Source organism: Diadema antillarum, unplaced genomic scaffold (assembly GCF_040938485.1).
Source record: "Diadema antillarum isolate AM-2024a unplaced genomic scaffold, OU_Dant_1.0 scf00000006, whole genome shotgun sequence".
In the NCBI taxonomy this organism is placed as follows: domain Eukaryota; kingdom Metazoa; phylum Echinodermata; class Echinoidea; order Diadematoida; family Diadematidae; genus Diadema; species Diadema antillarum.
In genome coordinates, this window is record NW_027270895.1 from 895,001 (window position 1) to 908,954 (window position 13,954).

Below are 13,954 nucleotides of genomic sequence, written 5' to 3' on the forward strand. Positions count from 1 at the left end.
TGAGGAAAACTCCATGGTTCCCACCTAAAGGACAGTTTTCCCCAGATATACATGTATACCCCAGTTACCATGTACATTTATATACTATGTATGTGGATTCATTGAATGCAGTAATGTCAGTTAAACACATTAGAAAATTGTAGGAAAATAAAATAATTGCTTTAAAAATTCAACAAGTTCAGAGTTTTGATAAAAGGGCTACATGTTCAGTTCATATTATATTGGAAGTGAAATGGTATCAAGAAAATTATACAGCATTTTTTTTTTACCCCCAGACAAAAGAAAAAACAAAACAAAACCCAAAAGCAACCTCAGAAGACTTTATGATGTATAATTCTGTGCAGTAGTGCACTGAAACTCTTTTATGTTCACTTAACAATTTCTTGGAACTGCAGTGTTAGTGATGCTATCTGGTGCTACTTTGGTCTTTTTTTTGAACATATGTGACAAAACACAAGTTGGGTGGAAGAAAACGAGAAACACATACATGTACTGTACATTGACCTAGAGCAAGAAAAATTCAATTTCAAGCGGGAGAGTTGGAGTCCCTGTGTCTGGTGTCAAGCCATAATTACAAAAGTCATGCTCTCTCCTAATCGTTCCTGTTTTTTTTTTGTTTTTTTTGTCCTCTTTTCTCTACCCCTTCCTCCTCTCTGTGCAGTGGGATCCGTGGAGGCGCCGGTTCAGATTATGACTGGAAAGAGAGATCGCAAGAAGGTGGAGCGCCTTGTGGTCATGGACACCCCAAAAACGCCAGAGAAAAAGTTTGAAGTTCCTACGGGCCGGGGAGTGAAACTTGGAGACATTGAAATGAGTAAGTGAAGAAACAAGAGAGCAGAAACATTACGTGGAATGAGGTTTTTATGCCTCTGCCCTGTAGGATGCTGGCTATGGAAGCATTTTTGAAAACAATTTCATATATTATAAACTGATCATTTTATTTTGCATATTTGGTCAAAGCCAACAGACAAAGGGAAATGACAATGTAGGCGCAATGAGAGCCAAGATTTAGGATGCCAAGATTGATTTCAGTATTCAGGATATAAATAAAAGAGTTATGAGCTATCAGGAAAAAAATACAGGGTTCTGTTTTGTTTTGTTTTGTTTTGTTTTGTTGTTGTCGTTTTTTTTTTTTTTTTTTTGGGGGGGGGGGTGCCTTCTTTGTTCTTTCTTTTTGGCATTGCTCAAACTGTTTACCAGACTGTTTCCTGAATGAGGCAAAGTAGATTATCAGAATATTTAGATTCAGACATGACTCGCCAAACCAAATCGTTTGTAGTTGTAGAAAGTGGTCATAGTGACGGTCATTTCCCAGAAGTTTGTTTACACCCTTGATGCAAAAGGTATTACTCAACCTCCTGTGCACAGAGTTAGCAAAAGCAGAATGATTTATGACTAAGATATATTGCACTTTTTGTAACCTACCCCAACAAGGAATTATGACATTTGCAGTTTGTTGACAGATACGGGTAAAACACTATATTTTCGCTACGTGAAATTTTTGCGAATTTGAGCCAACGGCCTAGTCCGCGGCATGAAACTCTAACATTCAGTGCATATAGTGTAGACAAGAACTTTTGTGTGCATTTTAAGTTCACGAATCTTGGGTCTCGTGAAACTCGCGAAATTAAAAAGCACACGAACATTCCTCATTTGACAGTATTCTGTCGTTCAGTGTATCATAGTTATTAAAGTGTCAAATATGAAAATAACATTTGTTGTGATTTCTTTACATTTGCAATATACTAACAACAATCACACTTGTGTTCGAGTTATTACATTTTTCAATCAGTGTGCTTAATTTTGATAATATCTTACTGCCTTCTCCATCAAGGCCCCCCAAAATATTTTTCCTTTTTGCCAAGATAGGCCTTCTAGCATGGGCCTCATTCTGATAGCTGGCAAGTGCTTTTTCATTTTACTTGCCCAACAGTGGGTCTCAGCTGCCTGTGTTGTAAAGGGGCAAGTGCATTTGTAGCACCCTGTCCTTTTAAACTTGCCTGCAGTTACAGTAGTTCAGGAATGATACTTTGTGTGATAGCTAATTACTGGTGATTTGTTTTCTAAATATTTGCATAGTCGCATACCAGTTGGACAAGTTCAAGGCCCCCGACCTGAAGCCGCTTCACAAGTTCCTTTTTGGTAGGACTGTCAAGGTAAGACGTCTTCAAACTCTGCCTCAGTTGGCACATCTCTGCCCTACAGTGAGAAGTGCAGTTTTACAGTGTGTAGTCGCCATTTCCGAATCAGAGATCTGGATCTGGATGGAAATTGATACATTGTAAAGTAAAAAAGATGAGAGGATGTGAGGTGATCTTTCACATTTATCAATTCAAGTAGCGCAGTAGAGATTATTCAAGAATGAATGCCAATTTCTTCCCAAAGTAACATTGAAATGCCATTCACAAATTTCTAATTCATTAGAAATTGCAGTAATTCAAAGAACATGTCAATTTAAGCTATTGCATTCGATACAATTTGTACTTTTGGCTGATGTTGAAATGTCATCAGTAACTGACATTAATCCGCAAATTCAAAATATTTTATTTCATGACCTGTTTCAAGAACTGTTTGAAGGAATATACAGAATGTGTTAGATCTTACTTTTGCTAATACTCATCCTCTCTCTATATGTCCTGTTCTATTTTTGTTGAGCTGGGTATTGATGATTATGGTTATCATGATTACTGGGTATTACAATTTTATTGATGTAATTATTATTAGAAATTAAAACTTATGAAGGGGATTTGGACACTTAAAAAAAAAAGGGTTAAAAGCAAGAAGGTTCTGCATTTCTGGCCCTCTAATGATAACTTAGCATTCTGACAGCAAGCAATACTGGCTACATTGGTATTTAGGCTCACTCAAGCTATATCCTTTCTGAAAAGTTCCCTTTTGAAAGAGACTCTGTGTTCTGGTGTGTTTTTCTTGAATTTTATTGTATTGCAATTCATTATCTTCTGATTTTCATTGACACAGATTATTGTGGAACCTTTAATGAAGACCCACTGATCTTGTATCTTGTAAATGCCAATTTCGTTTGATTTTTCTTTCTTGGATGACCACTCTGAAATGCATTAGTCATCTTATCATTTCATAGACTCAACTTCTCCCTTCAAAGGATGGAGAATGCACTTGTGGAATACTTTTTTCATGCATTCATGAATACATATTAAGATAATATGGCTCTGAAATGGCACTGCAGTTGCAGTTCTGCATTACACATTTGAAAGTTTGGACGTGAGATGATTGTCTACATGAACCTTTCCCTCTCATATGAAAGTTTAACTCTGAAATGAAATGTAGCGAAAGAATCTGTGTTGCATTTGTTCACTGTAATTGTGGGCTTACGAGAATGGGAAAACGGCAACTACGCTGTCATGCTCAAGGCCATTGGCGTAGCCCTTTGTGTGTGCAGGTTAACCTGTGGAGGACAAGTCCCGAGTATACTCGGGCAGCTGTCTATGGGAAATGTGTGTTGTAGCAAAATCAGTCCGTCCTCAACGTGTTAAAGATTTCACTGCATGCAAGGGAGTGTGTGCACACCATAGAGAAGGTAGTGACATGAGAATCATGTGACTTGTCATGTGACTTCCACATTATTATGTTGTCCGTTGTTCAATCTCACCCACTGCAGGATCTTAGGCAGACGAAAAGGAACTGCAAAGAGTTCAGCGGATTCAACTTTGAGAAGGACGACCCGGAGTACGTGAAGAGGGAGAATCTACTGGTCAAGTGAGTTCAGTGTACAGGTGTCTTGATAGTTTCCATATGTGACCGTGCATCACAAAGCCAACAAAAAGTCGCACCCCTTGATTTTATGTGAGGACTCAAAAAAGGTGAAATGGGTCAACCGAGTCAATCTTGAGTTTTTCATATTTTCTGAAAGAGCTATCCTTCTTCTACATTATTCTTTAGTTTATGATCATAACATGAATGGGAAAGTGTGTTTTCAGCAGTTTTCCTACAACTCTTTTTTTGGGGAGAGTAGAATGATCAGATAGGTCTTAGAGGCCCCCTTTCATTTCTTGAAATTCTTTACACTCCCTTCACTTTCAAGTCTAATAACTTTTGAAAGGATTATGCAACTGCTTTGGAAGTTGGAGGTAATCATTGACAGAATGTGTTAAAAGAGCATGCTAAATTTCAGCTTAATCTGATAATCCCTTCATTATTGTTGCTCCGGTGGTTTACATCCTGTGTTATGTCCCTTTCATCGCACAGCTACCAAGGCTTGGTAAAGATTGAGCGCTTGAATAGACCCTGTACTTCACAGCCTCTTTTCTCAGTTCACACTTTTCCAGAGTGTGTGCTTTCTTTCCAGTATTTCGATAGGGTAGGGGAATCTATTTGAATTGAGTTATACATCATTTTAAAGCTTAGAGTCTGCTCTTTCAGAATCTGCCCTTAAATAAAAAGCCATGTGTGGCGACTTTTTGTTGGTTTTGTGATGCAGGGTCACATATATAATATTTTGTGAAGTGGTTGCATTCGTGAAATCACACACTTGTCCATTTCTAATTCTCTCTGGCCTACGTATGGCTTGCAGAGATTCGCTTTTGGACGAAATCAAACTTTTCACCAAGATGACAAAGCATGCCCTTGGGGTCACGTTTTGCTCCAAGGGCTTGTTATTTTGGTGAACACGCCTTTATGTTAGGCATTGATGTTTATCATTCCTAATTAATGCATAATGGATGTGGAGGGTGTAACTTACGAACTTAGGTCTTGGGTATCCCAGTGAAACTTGGCAAATGTTTGTATGAGTGGACAAAGTTGTGCCTATCAACTTTTGGGTGCACATGCTCAAGGTCAAAGGTTAATGTCAAATTCATAGAATTTCACTATTTCCCCCATGTCTATGCTCTGCCCAAAGATATTTTCTTGGAACTTAGTGTACACATATATATACCAAATAAAGATTCTCTAGGGAAAATTTGGGGCCATACGGTCAAAGGTAAAAAATGCTAAAATTTCAGTGTTTTTTCTCCATATCTCGGAAATGGCTAAACCTCACTTGTTGAGAGACCTACCAGTCTGATTGGTGTGTGATCTGATCTATTGTGTGTGCTGTTTGTGTGATTGATAATGATTGTGTGTATTTAAGTGAATGATAACCTATGCTCTTCACACATGTGGGTACACAACTTACTCCACTTAAAAAAAAAAACCAAAAAAAATGAGCAGCCCCAACCAACCGGGTTTATCCAGAGACTACTGTAATCCAAAATACACAAATGGAGAAAACAATATGTTAAATACAAAATATCATATTGAGAAAGTCGTGCAAACGAAGTATCCTAAACACATGAGTATTGAGAATTTGTGTCAAAGTGCATCAGAATTGCACAAAATATCATCCATCATGTATCCTTTTAGATGCATTCAAACCACGTTAGATCACTGGGGGCCTGGTGCATACAAATTTTAATCCGAGAAAACTCGGGTTATTTTTGACAAACTTTTTCCTGTGTGAAAGTCAACGGGAGAATTATGCTAACCTGAATTTTCAGTTCTTACCAGAGTTCTTCTCAGGTAAAAACTGTGATGCAACCGGTCCAGGGACTGCCAATTTTGGCTTCAATATTTTATATAGTCACGAAACAGATTACGGTCACTATCAATTTTTAAAGATTTTTGTTATTGTCAAACTAAGTGTGCAGCTAAGCTACCAACTGCAACTATGTGTTATTGTACTGGGTGACAGCATCGAGTACTGGTACCGGATGTCAACACTACCCATATTCCGTTGCGCTCATATTTACGTGAGTGATGTGATATATATTCGAAAATGTATGATTTTGGCACATTGTCATGCAGCTCAGGGAATTTGAAACAGCCACTTGGATGCGGAACTGCATTGGCACCTGAGATGGGGTCATTGATTGAGTAATCTTGTCTCGTTTCATCCAACAAGGTTCACCGTGGAGGGGCAGAAGGAGCTTTGTACTATTCTTGACGTTGAGAAGAAGGGTACCAAGGACAAGATGATGGAGAGATTGATGGAGTTCTGTTTGAACCCGCAGCCTTCGGGAAGGAAGCCACCAGAGAAAGGTAGACACTTCTAGAGGACGGGATGTGCCTTTTCATTCCGTTCTGTTATCTAAAGCATATTCTTAGAATATTCTCAAAATGTGATCTGGATTGAGGCATTGCTATTCAAAGAGTATTAGAAAGAGATAAAGAAATGGCATGGCCTCCAAAAGAGTCATTCAGTTTGTGTAATTTTCATTTGCTGCTTCTTTTCTTTTCTTTTTTTGTAAGGGGTGGGGGTGATCAAGAGTCAAAATGAGATCTTTGTAACTGTATTGGTACTGATTTAGTTTTAACATGGTGTGCTGTCTTGCACAACTGTTACAGAATTTTGTGCAGATTGAGTTGAGATACTGAAAGTATTTGGAAAATGCATAAAGCGTTATGAAAAATTAAAATTTCCAAGTGACATTTGAACGAAATGTACATTGATATTTGCCTTATCAGATGCCAGTTCCATCCAAATTTTGGAAACCCAAAATGCAAATCCGAAATGCTTGTCTGCAGATTGTAATTTCTTGATCTGTGGAGGATTCCTGCCAAAAGACATTCAAAACCGATGGAAAATTTACTTTTGTCTGGTGTTCTCTCAGGGAAGCGTGGAAGGAAGTCTACCAAGCCCAAGAAGAAGACCAAGAAGCCGTCGTCGGGAGGCCCGGGGAGGAAGAAGAAGAAGGCGACCGCAGCCGGAGGGGACGCCTCGACGGTCAGCGAGGAGGACGAGCTGGACACGACGGCGGAAGACGGCACAGAGGGAGACACCACCGCCGAGAGCTTGGACACGAGTGTAGCAGAAGGAGTAAGGATCTACGTCAATCACTGCCTCTGATGGCATAATGACTGATAATAGGAGGAACAGTGAAAGTTTCATTCTTAACCCTAACTAGGCCGGGGGGGGGGGGGGGGGGGGGGGGCCTCTGAGGCCCCCCCTTGACGTTCCGTGCGATGTATCGCTAACGCGAAAAGCTATCGCCGCGACGTTTCACGACTTTTTTCTTTCAAGTCTCCCGCATCTTTTGACACCAAATTTGTGATGCCCGGGCGTGCGGTTCCAAAGTTGCACATAAATATGTACGTGCATGTCAGACCAAGAATTGCTCGAAAACGTGAATTCGTGTACAATTTCAACGCAAACTATGCCTACAGGCAAATTTCATAAAAGCATGATAATTTGGGGGTTTTATTGATTAAAATCAATTAATAATATATTTTCTTGTTTGGAACAATGTAGCGGACAAGTTTCAATGAAAACACAATGAAAAACATAAAGTCGAAAAACAAAGAAATACATAAGAAATAAAAAAAACCCCAATAAGATACATAAGAAATTTTTTTCTGATGGCACAATTTTTTTGTCTTATATTTGATCAGGACACTAAAAAGAATATTTACACAAAAAATGTGCCCATTTTGAGCTTTATTAAGTGATTTAAACCAAATTGTCTGATTTCATGCATCATTATGCATAAATTAGCATAGTTTAGCATAAATGATAATTTTTTTTTAATTTAACTTCGTGGCACTTTAGATTACATCATAAGCAATGTGTGTGCCAATTTTCGTCGCGACTGCGCAGTCGACGGCCGAGATCTGGGGGGGGGGGGGGGGGCCTGGGAGGCCCCCCCCGGCTCTATGATCTACCTAAATAGCCTGGCCTAGTTAGGTTAAAGGACATGTTCACCTTCTTGTACAATACAAGTGAATTGAGTGAATGCAGCAATATTAATAGAACACATTAGTGAAAGTTTGAGGAAAATCGGACAATCCGTTGAAAATTTATGAATTTTTGAAGTTTCTGCACAGTCACTGTTGGATGAGAAGACTACTACGGCTTGTGACGTCACATGTGTAGAACAGTATAATGAAAATATAACGAAAATTGGACATATTCTAACTTTTCTCGCATAATAAAAGAGCACTTGACTTCCCTTTTTCAGAAGGCAGAGAGAATGATATTACCCTTAACATTTGTCAGGGACAACTCAAGGAAATGTGCACTTTTTAAAAAAAAGATCAAATTTTGTAAAATTCTGTAGATATTTTCCTTATATCAGTCTACGCATGTGACATCATACACTGCACTGCAGTAGTCTTCTCATCCAGCAGTGGCCTTGCAGATGCTTTAAGAATTCATAACTTTTGAACAGATTGTCCGATTTTCCCCAATCTTTCACTGACGTTTTCTACTAAAATTGCTGCATTCACCCGATCTATATGTATGTGAAGGTGGACTTGTCCTTTAAAATATCTTATTATTCATTTTGGAGCAAGAAATAATATTCACTCCTGTTTATGCCAGCCATTTCTGAATTATCTTATCTAGGGAGAATGTTCATAGGGCTTTTGATTCTATATATATATATTTTTTTTTTTTTGGGGGGGGGGGGGAGGGGGTGAGGAGGATTTGAGGCTTTTTTTTCTTTGATCGAGGACTGTGGTAGGCTGGCTCTTGGAGTAAAAGGCTAACAGTTGGTTAGCAGGCTGTAAGTAGAAGCCAGTGTAAAGGTAGATATGTGATGTGTGCTTTGTGAATTAGACTCTCCTTACAAGTATTGGTATTGCGCACTGTAACAATAAATGTTTTCAAGAAAGGCATACATACCAGCTCGTCATATCCTACCAATGAGCTCTCAGCTAAAGCCATTTTAGGCAGCAGCAACAACAACAATATTATTTCACTTTGTGATCTCCACCTACTGTATGGCTTTGCAGACTCGGAAAGAATGACAAACACAGGTATCCTTGAAAGTGTAAATACAGCACATATACAATTGTAAATCTTCAACACTAATTTTTCATTCCGTACCCTTCAGGAGTCGCAACCAAAGAAGACCAAATCAAAATCCACTCCAAAGAAGAAGGAAAAATCAAAGAAGGACACACCCAAGGGCAAGACGAAGACCCCCAAGAAGAAGAAGATGTCCGTCAAGTCGCCCTCCAAACAGGCCAAATCCACCCCCGCCAAGGCCAAGAAGACACCACAGAAGAGAAAAGACGAGTCGAAGACGCCCCAGAAGAGAAAAGTGGATGAGATTGGTGAGTTGTCAAGATGTCTCAATTTTTCGTTTTGTCTTCAATTTCTCTTGTAGAAGTTAGTTTGCAAAGGATCTTCGGAAACCGCAGACGAAAGGGGTCTCCCATGAGATTGAATTGAAATATTTGTAACTTTATTCAGTGACAGTTGCTTTATCATTGACGGTTAACTTCTGAAGACTTCCAATTGAAGTGAGGTCTTAACCCTTCGTTTAGCTCACCAACTGCCAGTAACCACCAGTATGTATTTGTATTTGTGAAATGTTTGTTTTTTAAAATTTAGAATATTGTATGTGATGATTTTTTTTTTATAACAGTGCATATCATTCTTGTTTTGCCCTAATCTGCAATATGGTCTCCATAGATATTTCTAATCCGTGGATCCTAGCTGAAATTATTCGAACTAGTGTGACATTCTACTGCTGATTTCAGAAAGCAGATGTTGACATTGTTTGAAATGTATCTGGGCTGAAGGATGAATGCAGTTGTGTTAGAAGTATTGCATTCTCTCAGTGCACTGTTGCGTGTACAGTGTGTGAAAGATTGCTTTGAGTTTCAAATATTGGTTCTGTCCCACACATATGACCTGTGGGCCTGATGAACATAAAAGTTCTGTGCTAGTTAACATCTTTGGCATGTCAGGGGATAAAGTCCTTCAAGCTGTGAATCTGACGGTATAAAGTGTCGTTGATTTTTCTGTTTGTTTGTGTTCTGCAGATGATGGAGACAGTTCAGACGATGAGCCTCTGGTGAAGAAATCCAAGAGCCCCCCTACGGTGAGTATTGTGTGCTTGACAACTTCAGTCAAGTGTCAAGAGTCATCTTTTGTTGGAGGAAACTGTCAATATCTAAGACTTTGTGATGTTTTGAGATCATAGAATCAGGTGATGATCACATATTTGTCTCTTGTCTCATCTCATAAGAATCTGTGGGAATTAGCAAATACACTACAGATGAAAACTACATGAAACATTTTGCAGCTTGGTTGATTGTTGAGCAATCAACAAGATACTGACTGAATCTTTTCCCACTGGTTGACAAACAAGCTAACTAAAACAAACAGACCAAAACAGAGGAACATCTAAAAGAATAAATATAGCCAACTAGAAAATCCAGTCCGATGTTCTTCTTATTTTTGTTTATTTATTTATTTATTTATTTATTTATTTTATGTTACTTATTTTGTGTGTGTGTGTGTGTGTGTGTATGTGTGTGTGTGTAGATAGATCAATAAAGAGTGCAGAATAAAAACTGTCAGCAAACCAATACAAGATAAAGTCCAGACAATTGCATATAATTTTCAGCTTGGGACCGGACTGGAAGTAATGCTGTCTGAAGTCCTTTCAGTATGCACTGTTCCAATGCTCTTTTGACAAAATATCAAGAAATCAAAACAGATTTCATTTCCGACCGTGAATGCGGCAGCATCTTGCTCTGAATATCCGGTTGTTTCATTTGATTTGTAAAGGACAAAGAGTTGAGGGAAACGATCCAAAGCATCCTGGACGGAGCCAACCTGGAGGAGGTCACCATGAAGATGGTTTGCCGGAGGGTGTACGACTCCTATCCAGACTTCCCCCTGCAACACAAAAAGGACTTCATCAAATCAACTGTTAGAGAGGTACATTAGCTATTGAATACTTGGAATATAAAAATGACCCAAGTCCAAATTCAGCTATCGTCTTTGGAGACCCTTTACGAAGTCATACAAAGATTGATAATTAGTCAAATGAATGTTTTACATTTGAATTTGTATAAATAACATTTCACTAATTGAAAAAACTGAAGACATTAGGAAATTATTTCATGATTTCTAGTTTTTCTCAATTTTCTGTAATAGACTTGGGTAATTTTTGTATTCAGGTATTCTATTATATAGAACGGGAGGAGAAAATTCTGCATTCTCATTGGTCGAGAGCTGTGTGTTTGACTTTTACTGGCCGCGCACTTCCTCACTGATGATAGCCAGTTGTAAACTTGTTATCGTGCACTTGTAGCAAGAGTTTGTGCACTAAGTAAGCGTTCACACACTCAGTAAGAGACGCCTATTGGCTAGCTTACCATGCATCCAGTAAATTTACTGTACATCAAGTAATTACTGGATGCATGTTTTTCGTCTATGGGAAGCCAAAAGGAAACGCTTCCAATAGATTTGCCACCAAGATGCATGATTAAAATTTGAATCTCTTGTGTCCCCCCTTGAATAAACAGATGATGCACATGTCTTTTTGTGTGTCAGTAGGAACAGTGTGTATGTGGTATCAATGGAATTTAGTCCAAACCAAATCTGTAACAATTGTCTGTGGTAATGTAAACCTTACCCATTAGAGTGGTCATCATCTTTTAGGAGAGACTGTATTTTGATTGGCATTGTAAGAAGTACAAATTTCATGCTGTCTGTCTGCAATACATTTTATGCCTGAAGTATTAATTTACCCTGAGCATTGGCGATTGCAGTGTTCTGCTTGTACAAATAAATACACATGTCAGGCTGTGAATGTAAATTGGGTTCTTTTCTTTTTATTGACTTAGCCGATTATTCAACATATGTAGTTGATTTATGCGTAGTTGAATGTATCATTGACTCGTGCTTACGCTCTGCCTCGTGCTCCTCCTTTCCAGATCATTTCGTGATGACAGATCGGCGCCCTCACGCACTTCGCACCTGAACAGTCCCCCGGTGACTCTGCACTCTGTCCCTCAGATGGAACTGTGACAGTGAACTGTAACACTGGCGTGGAACAGTGGACAGGAAAACATAGCACCCCGGCACTGTTCACACTAATTGCTCTTCTCGGGAATGGATGCCTCGATTGTCTGCTTGATCGGGGAAATCATTTTTGTGCTCTCCCTTCCACTCCTCACTGTGGAACGTTTGTTCTCTGGAAGATCCCACCATGATTTTTTTTGCAGACTTTTGAAATTCCATGTGTTTAGATTATTTCTTTGCGTCCTATTTTATCAACTTCCACTCCTCGAAAACTTCTCTCGGTATTGTTGAATTTGACTCTCTGTCCCCCATCCTTACTCTGCTTGTCATTTTTTTGCTACGTATTGGACTGTGCCAATTCATGCCAAGAGCGAGATAATGTCTCGTTCCTCTCCTTTGGATGCTGTTTCACACATACAGCATCACCTTGGGCACTTGTCCTGCTGTTTCAACCTCAGTACAGATTCACCGACCGTGAACCGTGAATTACCGATGTGGGTTTAAATTCGTCTGTGTAATCTGTTTATACTTTTGATTCTGTCTTGTACGTTTTTTTAGGACACCCGATGGCACGATACAGGGGACAGTACCTCCGTTAATCTTTTGAGAGGACATACAAGAGTTGAATGGTGATCCATGTGATATTTAATCATATCTCCTCTATGATGTCCATTCTTTGTCAGCTGATTTGTGGTACCATCCCCCTCCCATGATGTTGTAAATATGAACAGAGAGTTGTAAAAATAAAACTTGACTGTCTAACACATGCAGGGATTACTGTATATGCCATGTATTTTTGCTAGGTTTTTATTCTCACAAATTTTGAGTGTCGGATGCTGCTCACGATTTAACAACATGCCAAATTACTGACTCTGATCTCGACGTGAATGCAACGTGCATGCGCACCTTTGTTTGTTCAATACTGTACTCAACGATCACAAATTTAACCACTCGCGAAATTGTTGGGTAAGTCACGATTCGCAAAATCGCTAAATATATGGTGTATACAGTATATGTTTCTAGAACTATTTGAGAGGAGGAGCAATGCGTGAAAAAAAAAAACCCAAACAAACACTAGAAGAGATATTTTTATTATGGTTGTCTTTCTCAATTGTCGTGCTTGTAACAGTCCTTCCGCCTCAAAGATTGCATATAAATATTGTAGAATAGACCAGTGTTGAGAGTTTCTTGTACAACATGATACTTCAAATATAACATATCTATTTGCCCTTGTGCCATCAACTACTCTGACATATTCATCAATTATTACGATGTTGGGTTGAAAAACACTGCCAAGTGACTTATATTGTGAAAGGAAATTGTTAGGACAGGACTGCTGATTCCCCACAGCCAGGGAGTGAAAACACACAACTAGTGGAGGGAAGGAAAGAGTTCAAGAAAGGACCTTGATCACTAGCATTGAAAAGGCCATTTAATGTGTGGAGTACATTAAATTCTAAATTCTTCCATGAGTCTTTCATTTTCCTATCAAGTTCAGATGCTCAGAAGGTAACTGGAATAGGGTAGTGTGGAGCCAAGCTATATTCAGCTCGAGCATGTTGCAAATTCGCCCAACATGGCGCTCAAAAAGAAAGTCCCATCCCACTTGGCAATCAGCCTCTACCCAGTTTCATAGTACTTTGGGAGTTTCATGGGATATCAATTAATAGTCTTTAAAACTATTCCCCCCCCCCCCCCCATTATGGAACAGATTGGAATCCAAAGAAAATTTGCAGAGTATTTTCAGTTTTGTCCCCTGGGTGGATGGTCAATGCTGAATACTCTGACCCGACATGTAACATGCCTGCCTTTCTTGGGTAACCCGATCTCTTCATTTGAAAACCCAACGCCACTGTAAGGACGTCACTGTAAGGACTGATAAGAAGAGAGATACTTCCTGGGATGCAAGTTTAAAATCTTTACGCAATACCCATCCTCATATTAGCAACTCCCAGCAATGTCTGCACTGCGATCACCCTCTATCCAGTAAGGAAAATCTGGGGATCACGGTTGGCCTGTATGGTTATCGTGACAGGGAGACTGTTACCGGATATCTGGACCAAGAGTTCACCCGAGAATATTCTGTAAAACCAGAAATTTTTTTGTGTGCATTTTAACTTTGTGACCTTGAGAGCCAAGATTCGTGAAATAAAAATGCACATGAAAATTCTTGTCTGC

At 39.2% G+C, this 13,954-nt stretch overlaps 1 protein-coding gene across 1 annotated transcript in view; it reads left to right on the plus strand.

The window, feature by feature from the left end:
• Positions 1-13,445, plus strand: part of LOC139715064 (protein DEK-like) — a 15,347-nt gene extending 1,902 nt beyond the window's left edge. Inside the window, exons 3-11 of the mRNA XM_071626715.1 lie at positions 662-814; positions 2,080-2,156; positions 3,638-3,735; positions 5,918-6,054; positions 6,627-6,832; positions 8,847-9,069; positions 9,784-9,842; positions 10,535-10,687; positions 11,689-13,445. Coding sequence (XP_071482816.1) covers positions 662-814; positions 2,080-2,156; positions 3,638-3,735; positions 5,918-6,054; positions 6,627-6,832; positions 8,847-9,069; positions 9,784-9,842; positions 10,535-10,687; positions 11,689-11,700 — 1,118 coding nt within the window. The 3' untranslated portion in view covers positions 11,701-13,445. The remainder of the gene's footprint in view (positions 1-661; positions 815-2,079; positions 2,157-3,637; positions 3,736-5,917; positions 6,055-6,626; positions 6,833-8,846; positions 9,070-9,783; positions 9,843-10,534; positions 10,688-11,688) is intronic.
• The last annotated feature ends 509 nt before the right edge of the window (positions 13,446-13,954 follow it).